This window comes from Xiphophorus maculatus, chromosome 21 (assembly GCF_002775205.1).
Source record: "Xiphophorus maculatus strain JP 163 A chromosome 21, X_maculatus-5.0-male, whole genome shotgun sequence".
Classification (NCBI taxonomy): domain Eukaryota; kingdom Metazoa; phylum Chordata; class Actinopteri; order Cyprinodontiformes; family Poeciliidae; genus Xiphophorus; species Xiphophorus maculatus.
Genome location: NC_036463.1, coordinates 24,914,376 through 24,928,842, shown reverse-complemented (window position 1 = coordinate 24,928,842; position 14,467 = coordinate 24,914,376). Strand labels below are relative to the sequence as shown.

Below are 14,467 nucleotides of genomic sequence, written 5' to 3'. Positions count from 1 at the left end.
AGCAGGAAGTGGACTACAGCACAGGGCATTCTGGGTAAATACAACCAAAGCTAACATGCTAGCCTAGCGCTATCAGCAGAAATGGCTCCTGGTCTTCAGCCAAAGACTAAAGAGAAATCCTCCAACACTAAAATCTGACGCCTCCATCTTGTTTCCATCTGGTGAAACAGGAAGTTGCTCTCAGTGTCTTCAGAGGTTTTTGTGTCGTTTCCTTCAGTGGTTCTTGGTGCAGCGCCCCCACAGGCCAGGAGGGGAACAGGTTGGTTTGACTCAGTGAGAAAGAGAACTGAGTCTATCAGGTGTTAAATAGCCTTAATGAAAGAACTGAAAGGCCCAGAATCCAGTTCCGACGATGAAAGAAGACAGAAGTATGACCCGTGTTGATTCACACACCTTTCCTTTACATAATCTTTATTGCTTTTTCTTATTGGGTTGAATACAGAGGAGGCTTACATCTCTAGACTCTGTGAAACACTGTCATGTTGCCAACAGCAGGGGACAGCAAAAGATCCAGACTGTGTTTTTATAATGCTTTGTGATTGAGGTCCAGTACACAAAGAAAAAGTCATTAAATAAAACAAGAAAGGCTTCAGATCAGAGAGTTTGGAGACCAAAAATCGAACCACATTTTCTGTGTCTGGTAACGACGAGTTCACAGTCAAGTGCTAAATGTAGTGATTTACAGATCTGAATCATGATGTCATCTTTAAAAAAGACAAAGTAATCTGGACAAGCTGCGACTCAGGAGGAAAACAACAAGAAGCATTTCAAATCATGGATTTGTGAAAGACCCTGAGAGCGAGATTATATAGATTTTGATATTTTTATATGTGTGTAGCACAAGAAGTGATGGAGAAAGGAGAAATCATCCATAATGAACAAATTAGATTAACATGCAAAAAAAATCTAACCTAAAACTCACCCTTTAATTAATCACAATAGATTTTCACAGTTTTATATGCATTTATGTCATATAAGAAAACTAAAAATAAACAGAACCAACAGACCCAGACAGACTGTTCTCGACTCACACAGGAAAATCTACATAAAGCTTTTGGATTCAGAAGGATTCTTATTGCTAGTCCGAGTCTCTCCTGCCGGGCCCTTGAGCAAGCCGGTCGGGCCACAACAAAAACACCAGATTCTCAACAACTCTGCAGCATAAATGTGACATTTTAATACATGGCTTCTTCTCAAGTCATTGCAGACAATTAAACTCACACACAGAAACACGCCTGGGCTCCAAATAAATACAATAAAAACAGTCCATGTGCATTCGAATGGAAGTCCAGTATTCATATGGCCGCACACGCAGACGGGACAGACATGGAGACAAACCCCCCGAGGACAGGGAGGACACAGGAAGCGGACAAGACAGAAACCATCGAGAGAGAAAGGGCCGCTCCTTTACCGACCTCTGCAGGAAGTTGAATTCATGAGAAAAGCACAGCTAACACCAACAACAGAAGCTAACGAAGCCCGTTAGCATCTTAAATCAAAATACATTTCAGATTAAACAAAGATATTTATGGACTATATTCACAACTTAATTATTAAAAAATAGTTTATGTTTTTTTACTAAAGAGTAAAGGTAAGGTTTAGCATTAGCTTCACTTCAACGTTAGCGCTAACTTTGTTTGCAGGTTTGTGAAAATTAGTCTCAAATTTGCACATTTTGCAAATAATTTGGTGGTAATTTTATTTCATCTCACGTAAAAAGAAAAGTTACAATAATTGTTTCCTGCTTAGTTTCAGTGAACCGGAGTTAGCCTATTAGCCACGTCCCATATTCACTAAGAATTAAAACATTTATCTATAAATCTCTGCAAAATAGTTTTAGAAAGAAAAATAAGTAATAAAAATTCATATGACAGAATTTCATTCCTAAACACAAAGATTTATTGTTTTTGTAACAGTTCAGCTAGCCTGGTTGAACCGCTGCTGCAGCTAGCCTGGTTGAACCGCTGCTGCAGCTAGCCTGGTTGAACCGCTGCTGCAGCTAGCCTGGTTGAACCGCTGCTGCAGCTAGCCTGGTTGAACCGCTGCTGCAGCTAGCTCGTTTTGGGTTTCAGCAAATGAGTTTTTAGTTCTGTTTATCTGCCATAAAATTTCAGACATTATTCAGAAAACTTTCTACTCAGGGAATGGAAACATTAGCCAATAAAACAGTTTTTATCCGTTAGCTTTGCTAGCATCAACAACGTTACATGTTTGGGTAAATTAATACCAAACTGGTAAATTTCATCGAACAGAATTTGCTCATCATTATGAAAGAAAAACTGAATCCAATTTTTGACTGAAATCTGACAGAAAACTAAAACGAAACAGCGACCTGTTAGCGTGTTAGCCGAGTAGCATCTTGACTAAAACCCATCAAACCATTTTCTTATCTTCAATTAATCAAAAATTAAACTGAAAACATCCAATTTAGATTTTATTTAGCCTTTTTTTTTACATATTAGCATAAAGAGTAAGCAACAAATTAGCTAAAGAAGCTTTTAGCAGCTCGCTAGCTGGCGTTAGCAACCTCAGGTAGAAAATTACAACTCAACAGCTTTTTTAAGCTTCAGATACCTGATTAATGGTTGAACATAATTATTAAGTAAAGTTTTTGAAGTCATAAAGTCCAGTTGTTTGTTGCAGAAGCAGCTAAAGAGGCCGAGCCTTTCTCTCCTGACTGTAGTTAGTAGTACGAACAGAAGAGGTGGTAGTATTAGGTTTGGAAAACGTTAGTGCCAGTTCAGGGCAGCGATGAGCCAATCGGAGCGGTTCCGCTTCTCTAATCCTTGATTTGTCTCTAATGAAGAATCAATAGAGACATTAGAGAATCATTAAACAACCGACCATCACCGCCGTACAGTTCCAATATAAGCCACTGAGGTTTGATTTGCTTATGAGGTCATCTAATATTAAAAAAGAAAATGTACAAGAAGCAAAGTTTTCTACACACAAGCAAGAAAAGAAGAGACAGCCAGGCTACCGTCCCTCTGCTAAGGTTGGTGCTAATGGACGTTTAGCCCTTTAAGAACTTGTGCAGCAGGTTTCAGACACCAAATAGTGTTCACACCAACCTGTTTTATTCTTTATAAACCCATCCGCTGTCACCTATCTTCTTCTGGAAACCAATGATTGTCTCTAATGCTCAGCTGAAGACCTTTGGGGTCAGCTGTAAAGGAAATACGCGTTGAGGCGGACCCTCAGAGAGGAGATGAAACCAGACAGGACGCAGGAAACGCCAGACAGACGATAATACTGTAGGGGAATAAATGCAGGTTTAACTGAGCTGAAGGTCAGATTGTCTGGATGAAGCTACACTGATCTAGAGTTGTCCCGTTCTGAGACACGGAGCTGAAAACACTTCGAGACAGCGTGTCTGTCTGAGCCAAGAAACACCTCCGACATCGCCTCGTTAGCGGCCGTTAGCGGCGGCCGCCTCGGTTTAACCGGGCGACCCGGGAGGAAGACGTTGGATTTTCAGGGCTGCGACCGGAGCTGCGCTAACAGCTTCAGTTAAAAAGCAAAAGTTGAGGTAAACTGAACCTGAAACAGGCGTTAGTGCCGCTACGTGTTAGCATGTCGGAGGCCCTGCGAGTTAAAAACAAACACTAGGGGGCGACGATGAGAGACAGGCCAGAGACAGGCCACATTCACACTCAAAAACACAAAAACAAAACGTTCAATTTGTTCAGTTAAAAAAAGAAAATCCACAAAACAAGAAGCCCCCCCCCCCAAACACACCTAAATATGAATGCAAACATGCAGAAAGAGCCGAGCGCGGCGAGCGGCGTGGAGCGCTGCACGGCGCGGAATCAACTGAGAATCATGATGAGAGAAACGCCTCTGGGGGGGATAGTGTGATGGGTTTAAACAGGAACGAAGACCCCCCCCCCAGACACTCGGATCAGTCTGAAGGTTTCCATGCAGAGATGGCGGTTAAACCGGCAGGTTTCCAGTTACAACAGCTTTCCTCAGTCCCACCGCCAGCCGCCATTTTATTCAGTCTAAATCTGAAACATGATGTTCAAACCGGAGCAAACAGAAGTCCGTCGCCGCTCCGGTTCGACCCGAACAGTTCCCAAGTCCGTCCGCGTCTCCAAGTTGATCATCGATTCTCAAAACACAAATCTAGAACAATAAATCGTAATCATTTATTCTTTTTATTGCTGAAATATAGATTTCCCGCACAAAAATAGTAAATCACTGTCATCATAAAAAGCTATAAAAATTTAGATCCATCCTCCAGAATAACGCAGATAAAGATATAGCAACAAAAACATCTTTAGAAGTCGGACTAGTAGTAAGGCACTTCAAGAAAACGAGGTTCTGTCTTTCAGGAGAAGATTTTACGCTCTGGTTTTTGCATCATCATCATCGTCGTCGTCGTCGTCCTTCGTCGTATGGCACTGCGGTGATGGGTCCCTCAGTCTACGCCCACCAGGGGGGGCTCTCCGTTGGGCAGCCGGCGCTCCAGCGGCGGCTTGCTGTGGATCTCCAGCAGCCCCTGGATGAAACCGTCCGCCGCGGCGCCCCCTGCTGGGCAGCTGGCGGGATCTTTGGCGCCGTCTGGTGGTGCGGGTGAGTCGGTGCTGGTGCTCGTCTTTGATTCAGTAGCTTGGTGGGGGTCGGCGCAGGGCGGCGGGGCCGGGTCGGACTGTTTCTCCACGTCTTCCTCCTCCGCCGACCCGGAACCCTCCCGCTGACCTTCGACCTCCTCCTTGGAGTCCTCCTCCTCCTCCAGCTCCTTGGCCCCCGCCGCGCCGCTGCCGCACTCGCTCTCGTTCTCGGACGGCGGGCAGGTGGAGGTGGGGGTGGGGGCGCAGGAGTCTCCGTCCTCGCTGGCGTCGCCGTCGGCGCCGCGCGGCCGCAGGTGGATCCGCTGGTGGCGGACCAGGCTGTGCTTCAGGGTGAAGGTCCGCTCGCACGTCTGGCACTGGTAGGGCCGCTCGCCTGGGGACAGACACAACGTCACGCTGCAGCACAGAGGAGGGAGTCACCATGGCAACCACAGCTTCCTCCCTCCACCAAGAACCTGAGCTAAGGGGCGAAGCCTATCTGCAATGGAGGCAGGTCTATCTGATCTGGGGGTGGGGCCTATCTGCCATGGGGGCGGAGCCTATATACCCTGGGGGCGGGGTCAAGGTGTCCTCTACCTGTGTGTGACCTCATGTGTCTCGTCAGGTCCTGCAGAGACCAGAACCTTTTCCCGCACTCAGTGCAGATCTTCTTCCTCTTGTCCACCCTTCCTCCCTCGTTGTTCTTTGGTTCAGACGCCTCTTCGTCGCTCCTCTCCTCTTTCTCCTTCTCCTCCTCCGACTCTCCGCTCTCGCCTCCGTCGCTCTCTCCTTCCCGTTCTCCTCCATCCTCCTCCTCCATCTCCGCCTCCTTCTCCTCCGCCTCAGCAGCTCTGCTCTCCTCCTCCTTCGCAGGCAAAGGACCCTCCTCTTCCTCCGTCACCGCCGCCGCCTGTTCCTCCTCTGAGAGGTGCGCCCTCTCGTGGCGAGCCAGAGTCATTGCGTAGCGGAAACTCTTTGTACAAACCCGACAGACGTGTTTGTAGTCGGGCTGCTGCTTCCCTGCTGGGCTGCTGGCCGAGGAAGAGGAGGGCGCCGGCTTGTCCTGCTCTTCGGGGATCTCCGGGGCGTCTTGGGGTGCAGCTGAAGGAGATGGGGGGCGTGGCTCTTCTGGAGGGGCGGAGCTTGAGGAGGAAGTGGAAAGCTTAAAGTCGATGAGCTTCTTGCCAAAGTTCAGGTCGAGACTCTTGTTGCTGTGGCAGTCGTCGTCGTCCGTGTTCTCGGCCTGAAGGAGCAGGAAGACATGTTGGTTATGCTAGAGATGCTATTCGCTTTGCTACCATCTGGTGGTTGGAGTGTGAACTGCATGTGGTTTATGGGAGGCAGAAGGCTGAAATCAGCCGACTGTGTGGAATTAGACTAATATCTGTAAATTCACCAGAATTATAAAAACGAATTTTATTTTGGGTTTCAGACTTTTTAGCGTCAGAAATGAGTAAAACTGAATCGTCGTTAAATCAAAGAATTATTTTAGACTTTTATGATAAATAATAATGACATAAATATGAAACCTATGACTGTTTATTTTAAAAGCCTGTAGGACTGAACTTTCTGTATTTAGATGCATTTTAAAACAGAGGTCTCAGATGTGGGGTCGCGACCCCTGGGCGTGTGGCAGACACCAAGTGGGGGGTCAGAATCATGTGACCCCTGAAGGCCAACATTAAATATAAAGTGAAATAAAAAACCATTAAATACCATTTTAATGGTAATAATAGAATTATTTGACTCTGCAGATTAATCTCAGGTGTGTTTTGTGTGTGTGTAGGTAGAAAATTAGCATCACAAAGTTAGCTGTGTAGCTAGTTAGCATCATAGCTACATTTAGGCTAATGGTGAGTTAGTAGTGTTCAAATTAATCTAGTTAATTTAACATCTAACAGAACAGAGGTAATAACTTAATTAGGTATAAAATCAGGCATTATGATTTCAGCCGAGGATTTAAAGGGACAGTAAATGTTTTGGTTTTAGCCCTGAATCTTGTCTGACAGGCTGTTACCTTGCTGCTCTGCGGAGGTTGTTTTGCTGCTGCTCCTTTGGTCTCTGGCGCCCCCTGTTGGTCAGGCTGCTCAGTGGTTTCTGTGTCTTGTTGCTCTGCAGATGGACTGCAGCCTGAGGCACGAATGTTAGCGTTAGCATTAGCTTACTGTTTACAGTTGAGGTATTAATAGATTGAACTGTTTTCGTTGGCTGACCTTGGCTTGCTTTGGGGGTGGGGCTTAGCGGAGTGATGTCAGAGTGGGCGGGACTGTTGGCCGTGGAGGCGGAGCCTGATTCTGGGGCGAGGTCCTTGGTTTCTGGTGGCAGCTGCTCCGTCTCTGATTGGCTCTCTGCGGAAACACAAAGGAACCGTGAAGAGGAGGAACCCGGGGTTCTCAACATGAGGCTCCGGGTGGCAGCGGTGGACCGGGTCATAAACCGCAGGGGAGCGTGGTCGGGGCCCGTACCGGCGCTCTCCTGTGAGCCGTCGTCCCCCTCCTTCTTCACGATGGCGCCGTTGCGGCGCAGCGTCCGGTGCGTCACGCCGTGCTTGCGCAGCAGGTGGCGCTCACAGTTGGACTTGGTGGAGAAGAAGGCGTCGCAGCGCGGACACGGGAACGGCTTCTGGCCTGAAGGAGACGGAGAGACGCTTCAGTTGGCCGCCTGGTTTCCTGCCGCTCTGCTGTAGCAGTCTGTGCGGCGGGTTACCTGTGTGCGTCAGCATGTGTCTCTGCAGCGAACTCATCCAGGGGAACACGCGCGGGCAGAACGGGCAGGTCATCTTCTGGACCGAGTTGGAGTAGGCGTTCTTCTTTCCTTTAGTCTGAGGAACCGTCATGGCCGCCGCCGGCTTCCCCTCCTCGCTCGCCCTGGACTCCCTCTCCTCCACTCCGGTGGCTGCGGCTTGTTCCGTCGCCACCGGCGCCGTCTCGGGCCTCTTCGCCGGCTCGGGCGCGCTGGTCTGCAGGTAGGTGCTGAACTTGTTGGCGTCGGTCGTGGCGAGCATCTTCTCCACGCTGGCGAACTCTCCGCTGGATTCTAGGTCGATGGCGCCACTCGCCGCCTTCTCCCTTGCCGCCAGAGCGGCCGGCTTCTTCCGCGCCCGCCGCCTGTGAGGAGAGGAAGAGTCAGACGCCGCAGATGGTGGCTCAGTACGGCAGAAGGAGGGGAAGTACCTGGAGGATCCGTCGGACACGTCGTCGCTGGGCGGGTCCGGGGCGGCGGGTCCGGAGGCTTCGGTATCGTGCTGCGAGGACGGCGCCGCGGTCTGGGCGGCGCCGTCCAGCATGCCCTGCGCTGCGGACACGGAGCTGATGATCTGAGCGATAGAGGCCAGCGGCGCCAAGTCCTTCACCGAGGGTGGCGAGGAGGCGGAGGGTTTGGGCAGCAGCGGTTTGAGGCGCTGTGCCCGGCTGGCGGCGGGAGGCAGCTGGTAGCAGCCCGTCGGGGGCGGAGCTTGCACAGGAAGAACGGCGCCCGCCGCCTTCTCCTCTGGAGACGCAGCGAGCTGCTGTTCCACAGTGGCGCTCTGCTCCGTCTTCAGCTCTGTGCCGCCGCCGGCCTCACGGCGCTGACGCTTGCTGGGGATGGACAGGTCGATGGGCTGGTCCGGGTCGGCGCTGTCAAAGCCGTGCGAGGCGTTCTCCGTCTTGATGGCCGGAGACGCCGTCCGGCTGCCCCGCCCCTTGGCGGAGAAGTCGAGTGGCTGGTCAAGCTCCGCCGGGTACAGCAGCTCCTCCGCCTTCACCGCTCCCAGGCCGTTCAGTGCCGCGCCGGCGGCGGCAGAGGGCAGCAGTGTGGTGATGTGGCCCTCGATCTCGCGCTCCTGGACCTCTGGGTGCTGCTTCAGCAGGTGGTGGATGCAGTTCCGCTTGGCCAGGAAGGCGGCGCCGCAGCGCCGGCACTCAAATGGCTTCCTCTGGCAGCCGTTGTGCGTCCGCAGGTGGATCTGCAGTGCGCGGTACGTCTTCAGGCCTTCGCCGCAGAACCGGCAGGTGGTCTCGCAGCCCGTCTCCGCCTCCTGCGTGGTGGTCGCCGTGGTGATGCCGGCGCCGCTGCTGAAGGTGACGTACTTGATGTTCTTCTCGATGTCCTTCCTGGACGTCTTGGCGTGCTTCTTCCTGAGGTGGCGCTCGCAGTTGGCCTTGACAGTGAAGGGGTAGTGGCACATGCGGCAGACGTACGGCCGCTCGCCGCTGTGCGTGCGTAAGTGGCGGATCAGCGTGGCCTTGTCCGGCGCCACGTAGTCGCACATGTTGCACTGGTGGGGCAGGATGCCAAGGTGGAAGCGCATGTGGGCCTGCAGGGCGCCGGAGACGGCGAACACCTGGTCACAGAAGCGGCAGGGGAACGAGCCTTTAGCCGTAGGCGCCAGTGCTCCCCGCTTTGCCTCCCGCCTTCCTGATGCTTAGCCCCGCCTCCTCCTGGAGCGGCGTGGTGGCGGCAGGCGGCGAGTCGGACAGCGGCGTGTTGGCGTCGCCCATCGACTCGGCCTCCATGTGAGCCCCGCCCCCCGCCGAGGAGGAGGGCGTCTTGAAGATGGAGGGAGTGGGCGGAGGCAGGCTGGGGCTGATGCAGCCCAGTGAGGCCTGCTGGGAGCTCTGCAGGGGCGGAGGGGTGGTGGTGCTGAGGCTGGAGCGGGGGCTGATGGGAGGCTTGGGCTTCAGCGGCGGCATCGCCTTCTGACCCGAGAGCTGACCTGGAGGACGGAACCAGTTAGAGAGCAGAACCGGTCTGGAGGTCAGACTGGGAGAAGCTGGTGAAGGGCTGACCTGTGAAGCCCGGCGCCTTGGCCAGCGGCGGCAGCCCCATCTGGTTGGGCGCGGCGGTGGCCACCTTGAGGATCTGCTGGATGTCGGCCAGCTCCATGACTCCGGAGCCGCCGGACTCTCCGGGCTTGCAGCTGGAGGAGGCGGCGCCGGCGGTGGCGGCGCCCCCCTCCGGCTGCAGCAGGAAGCCGGCCTGGAAGGGCTGCAGCGACAGCAGACCGAGGGCGTCCCGGTGCGACAGGCCCTGCAGGGCGGAGCCGGACGCCTCCAGCAGCGGGATGCTGAGCGCCGCCAGGCCGCCCAGACCCAGGGCCACGCCCAGCCCGCCGGACAGGAAGGCCGAGGCCGGCTCCTGAGGGAGGCTGAAGGACGGAGGCTCCACGTGGATCACCTTGATGCTGTCCAGATGGGCCTGATGGATCTCGTCGTCGGTCGGACCGGACTTCACCTGGAACGTGAGAACATCGGCATCAGAACCAGAGCTCTGGGCAGCTCTGGGCCTCAGGAGGCAGGAGAGGAGCAAACCTGGGAGACGTGTTGCAGGCCCAGGGCCTCCAGGAGGCCGCTCTGCTCTGACGGCGGCTTCCCCGCTTCCTGATGTTCGTCGGCCCGCGTCTCTCCGTTCTCCTTCGGCGTCTCGCCGGCCTCAGCAGGTCTGTCCGGGTGGGAGGCGGTCTTATGGAGGTCCAGGGCAGAGCGCAGCGGGAACGCCTTGTCGCAGGAGTCACAGACAAAGCGGTGGAACTTACTGATGCAGCGCCGCAGGTTGGTCTCACACCACACCTGAAGGGACGGACAGACGGACGGGTTAGAGCGCAGGCAGAACCGTGGGACGGCGAGGAGCCGGTCCGACGGGACGCACCTGAGCGATGTGAGCAAACTTCTTGCAGGAGAAGTCAATGAAGGCCAGGTCGTTGAAGCCGGTGGGGATGGAGGGATTGTTCTGGATGAAGGGGTGGCCGCTGGGGTCCTGGGGGAGGAGCTTATGGACCGCCGCATTGTGCCGCAGCAGTCCGCGGTGAGTCCGGAAAGAGAGGCAGCAGAGATCACACCTGGAGAGCAGAAACCAGGAGAACCAGATTTAGATCTAATCTAAAACTCTGTTTACGTTGTAGTGGGTGGAGTCACTGGTTGTTTACGTCACAGTGGGCGGAGTCAGGGTTTGTTTACTCTGTCATTGATTCTTTAACAATGATTTGGACATGAAACCCAGAACCGGTTCATCTCTTCAGCTTTACGACCCGTTTGGTTCCAGTTCCTGGAAACATTTGGACCCTGGATCGGTTCTGCTGCATGAGGAAGCTAATAGCATCTGGTACCAGTACTTGATAATGGACTGACCTGTAGAACCAGGTCCTGGGACTGAAACCAGACCAGCAGAACCGAACCAGAACATCAGGAGTTTGATCCTCAAAAGTTTGAAATTCATCCTGCTGCTCCGTTAAACCACCGCTCCATCACTCCTCCTCCATCCCTCCTCCTCCCTCCATCTCTCCTTTCCTCCTCCATCCCTCCTCCTCCCTCCTTTCCTCCTCCATCCCTCCTCCTCCATCACTCCTCCTCCATCCCTCCTCCCTCCCTCCATCTCACCTTTCCTCCTCCTCCCTCCCTCCATCCTTCCCTCCCTCCATCCCTCCTCCTCCTCCCTCCATCCCTCCATCCTCCTCCTCCTCCATCCCTCCATCCCTCCTCCTCCCTCATCCATCCCTCCCTCCATCCCTCCCTCCAGTCGATCCTCTTACCGGCTGATTAACGAGGATTTACCTCTAAATATTCTCCTCCCTCCATAACGAGCTCAGCGCCGCCTGCTGACCTCTTCCCAGCTTTTCTTTTCTATTCATTATTTTTTCCTCCTTTTATCATCCCTCCATCATTTTCTCTCCATATTTTATTCTGATCATTTTCTTTCTTCCAGTTTCTCATCCCTCCATCTCCATGAATAACAAACTCACTTTGTGTCTGTTCTTGTGGGACAGGTGAGTTCGTTTCCATGGCGACAGCCAGTTGTTGTTTCATTGGGGAATGGTTGTCATGACAACACAGCCTGTCAGAATGCAACAACTTCACCATCCAACCAAACATCCAACCATCTTTAAACCCAACAAATCTCAATGTGAAAGGAAAACTGATCTGGTGGCTGAAAATCCAGCAGAACTTCTGTTCACCCAGAACCGGGTGGTAACTGGGAGGTAGCTGGTTGATAATGGGAGGTAACTGGTTGATAATGGGAGGTAGCTGGTTGATAATGGGAGGTAGCTGGTTGATAATGGGAGGTAGCTGGTTGATAATGGGGGTAACTGGGGTAACTGGCCTCCCTACCTCAGCAGGGTGTCTGGGTGCGTGTCCATGTGGGCGTCCAGGTCCAGTCTGGAGCTGCAGGTCTTGAAGCAGATGGGACACGGCAGCAGCTCCTCCTCCGCCCCCGGCAGCACCGCCGACTCGTCTGCCCCCGCCTCCTCCGTCACCTGGACACAGAGCCGGGATGTTGGTTCCCTGCGGAGCGCCGCGGCGGAGCGGCAGGGGCAACGCGGCTCTTACCTTCTTGGCGGGCGGCTCGTCTCCGGGGTCGTCCTCCAGGCCCTGGCGCCGCTTCACGGAGGGACGGCGCCGCTTGGTGGGGGACGGGGGGCTGCTGAGGGGCACCAGGCCGCTGGCCGGGTCTTTGTCGTGGATCTTCATGTGCCTGAGGGGGGGAGGAGGTCAAAGGTCATTACCTTCATCAGGAAGGAACTGCAGGACGAACTCTGGGAAAACATTCTGGGTGGAGCCAACTGAGTCCACAGGAAGTGGGCGGAGCCAGCAGATTGTGATGGAGATGAAGAGACAGAGGGAGGAAAGAATATAAATAAAGAGAGAAAAAGGGAGCAAGAAACGAAGGACACAAGGAGATGGAAACGAAGGTGAGGAAGGTTGCTAGGAAACCAGTGAGGAAGATGAGTAAAAAGAGGAAGAGGGGCTCCAAGGTGTCATCTATTAATAGCGGCCTCAGGCAGCCGGCTGGACGACCATAAGAGGTCCTGACAGCCAGTCAGCAGATCTGGAGCAGCTGACAGGAAACCGCTCATCAACCAATCAGAACGCATGGAAGCAGGGGCCCAATCAGGGAGCAGAGGCTGCTGCAAACAAACCCGTGACCCCTGAACCGTCCAGTCAGAGAGCAGCAAACACGCAGAGTCAGCAGAAAGAGAAAGAGAGAGAGAGAGAGACGGGATGGAAACAAGGAAAAGTTTGAGGAGGGGGAATGAGAAGAAAAAGATGAGAGGAAAGTGAGACTGAAAGAAGAAGAGAGTCAGGAAGAAAGTTAAGACCTGAGAAAACATCGAGGAAGAGGAGGAGGAAGGGCTGGTGACCAGTGAACCAGAGGAAACAGTGATGTCAAACTAATGGAGCTGTTATTAATAAACTGTTAATAATAAACTGTTATTAATAAGCTGTTATTAATAAACTTATTTTGCATAAAATGTGAAAGTTGGATGAAATGAACAGATTTCTGTTGACTGAATCCTCGTTCTGCTTCTTCCTCTGCTCTAATTCTTAAGTTACAGCAAAACTTTAATTCTTGTTTTAAAGAATTAAAGTTTCTGTTTCCATGTTCCTCCTGCTGTAACGTCTCTGGTGGTTTTTGCTGATTTGTTGGGTTTCTCTGGCGTTGAGTCGCTGCGTTCTCCTTCGTTGTTCCTTCTCCTCCTCTTCTTTCCTTTTGGAATATTTTACTCTAATTGTCGTTTAAAGTTCAGATCTGAACTGAAACTGATTCCAGGACAGAAACGGATCGTGGTGTTGGAGCAGAATGACGGCTGTGTGTCCGTCAGCCTCCGTCATTCCTTCCTGCCCACGGCTAGCGGGCCGACAGAAACGCTCACAGAACCACAGCGCCGCAAACAGGGAGCGCTGGGAGGACTGGGACCAGCTACTGGTTACTAAAACCTGATTCTGGACCCGGCCTCTTCCTGCAGCCTAATGGGTCGTCGGCCCCGGCAATGGCGCCTGGACCCGGCTGATAATTGGCCGGGTGGAGCTCTGGTGGGTGTGATGGCGGCTGGATCTGAATCTGCTTAAACTTCCTGTCTCCCCCGATGCCTCAGGCTGCAGCAGCTGAAAACAAGCAGGACGATTCTCTGCTGTGCTTGTGACTGTTCTCTGCTCTGATTGGCCCTGCTGTGTGTGCGTGTGTGTGTGTGTGTGTGTGTGTGTGTGTGTGTGTGTGTGTGTGTGTGTGTGTGTGTGTGTGTGTGTGTGTGTGTGTGTGTGTGTGTGTGTGTGTGTGTACCGGTGCATGTTGCCGTTGGTGGTGAAGGTCTGGCCGCAGACGGTGCATTTGTAGGGCCGCTCCCCGCTGTGGACCAGCATGTGTCGGTCCAGAGACGAAGCCGAGCTCAGACACTTCCCACAGATGCTGCAGGAATGGTCGGTGGCGCCGGCATCCGCGTTGTGCTGCGGGGCGGAGGAGTGTGTCAGTGTGTGTCGGCGGGTGTGTGGGTCGGACCTGCGGGGGCGGGGCCTACCTGTCGGATGTGCATGGTGAGCTGGTGCTGCGTCTGGCAGTTCTTGTCGCAGAGCGGGCAGATGAAGGCCGAGCCGTCGTCTTTGGAGTCCTGGAAACATCAGAGCAGTGTGAGCCGGACATACTGGTTCAACTGGTTCTGGTTCTGATGGACCTCACTGGAGGACCCCAGCTCCACATCCTGACGGTAGGGGACGCGTCCCCCATACGGATGCATCCCCTACCGCAGGACAGACGCCTCATTGAGCCGCTGAACTCTGAGGAAACGTTGACCAAACAATCTCTGCAGATTACTGCTCTCACACACACACACACACACACACACACACGCACACACACACCACACCCCGCCAGAACTTCCCTTTTCCTGTTGAAGCCACAGGAAGCCCTGACGGCAGCAGGAATGCCCCATTGCATGATGGGAGAGGGGCGGGGCCTGCGGGCCTACCTGGTTGCGGCGGGCGTTGCGGCTGGGCGGCGCCCGCATGGCGGCTGTCAGGGACTTGCTGGGCGACGGGCTGCAGACAGAGGAAGCGGGTCAGAACGCTGCAGGTTTGATTCCCTGAAGCAAGGCAGCAGCTACCAGATCGTTACAGGAAACGGATCAACTGTCAGATTTCTGCTGATTCGGCGATTAAAGGGAA

The 14,467-nt window shown here is 53.4% G+C and overlaps 1 protein-coding gene across 1 annotated transcript in view; it reads right to left on the bottom strand.

Annotated features, from left to right (window-relative positions):
* Nucleotides 1-380: 380 nt before the first annotated feature.
* The window catches only part of rreb1 (ras responsive element binding protein 1), a 38,033-nt gene continuing 23,946 nt past the window's right edge, over nt 381-14,467 (bottom strand). Inside the window, 16 exon segments of the mRNA XM_023326503.1 lie at nt 381-4,947; nt 5,151-5,796; nt 6,571-6,683; nt 6,767-6,901; nt 7,019-7,180; nt 7,260-7,660; nt 7,727-8,936; nt 8,938-9,249; nt 9,323-9,767; nt 9,845-10,102; nt 10,182-10,371; nt 11,639-11,784; nt 11,858-12,002; nt 13,590-13,753; nt 13,825-13,914; nt 14,272-14,341. Of these exon segments, the coding sequence (XP_023182271.1) occupies nt 4,421-4,947; nt 5,151-5,796; nt 6,571-6,683; nt 6,767-6,901; nt 7,019-7,180; nt 7,260-7,660; nt 7,727-8,936; nt 8,938-9,249; nt 9,323-9,767; nt 9,845-10,102; nt 10,182-10,371; nt 11,639-11,784; nt 11,858-12,002; nt 13,590-13,753; nt 13,825-13,914; nt 14,272-14,341 (5,014 nt within the window). The 3' untranslated portion in view covers nt 381-4,420.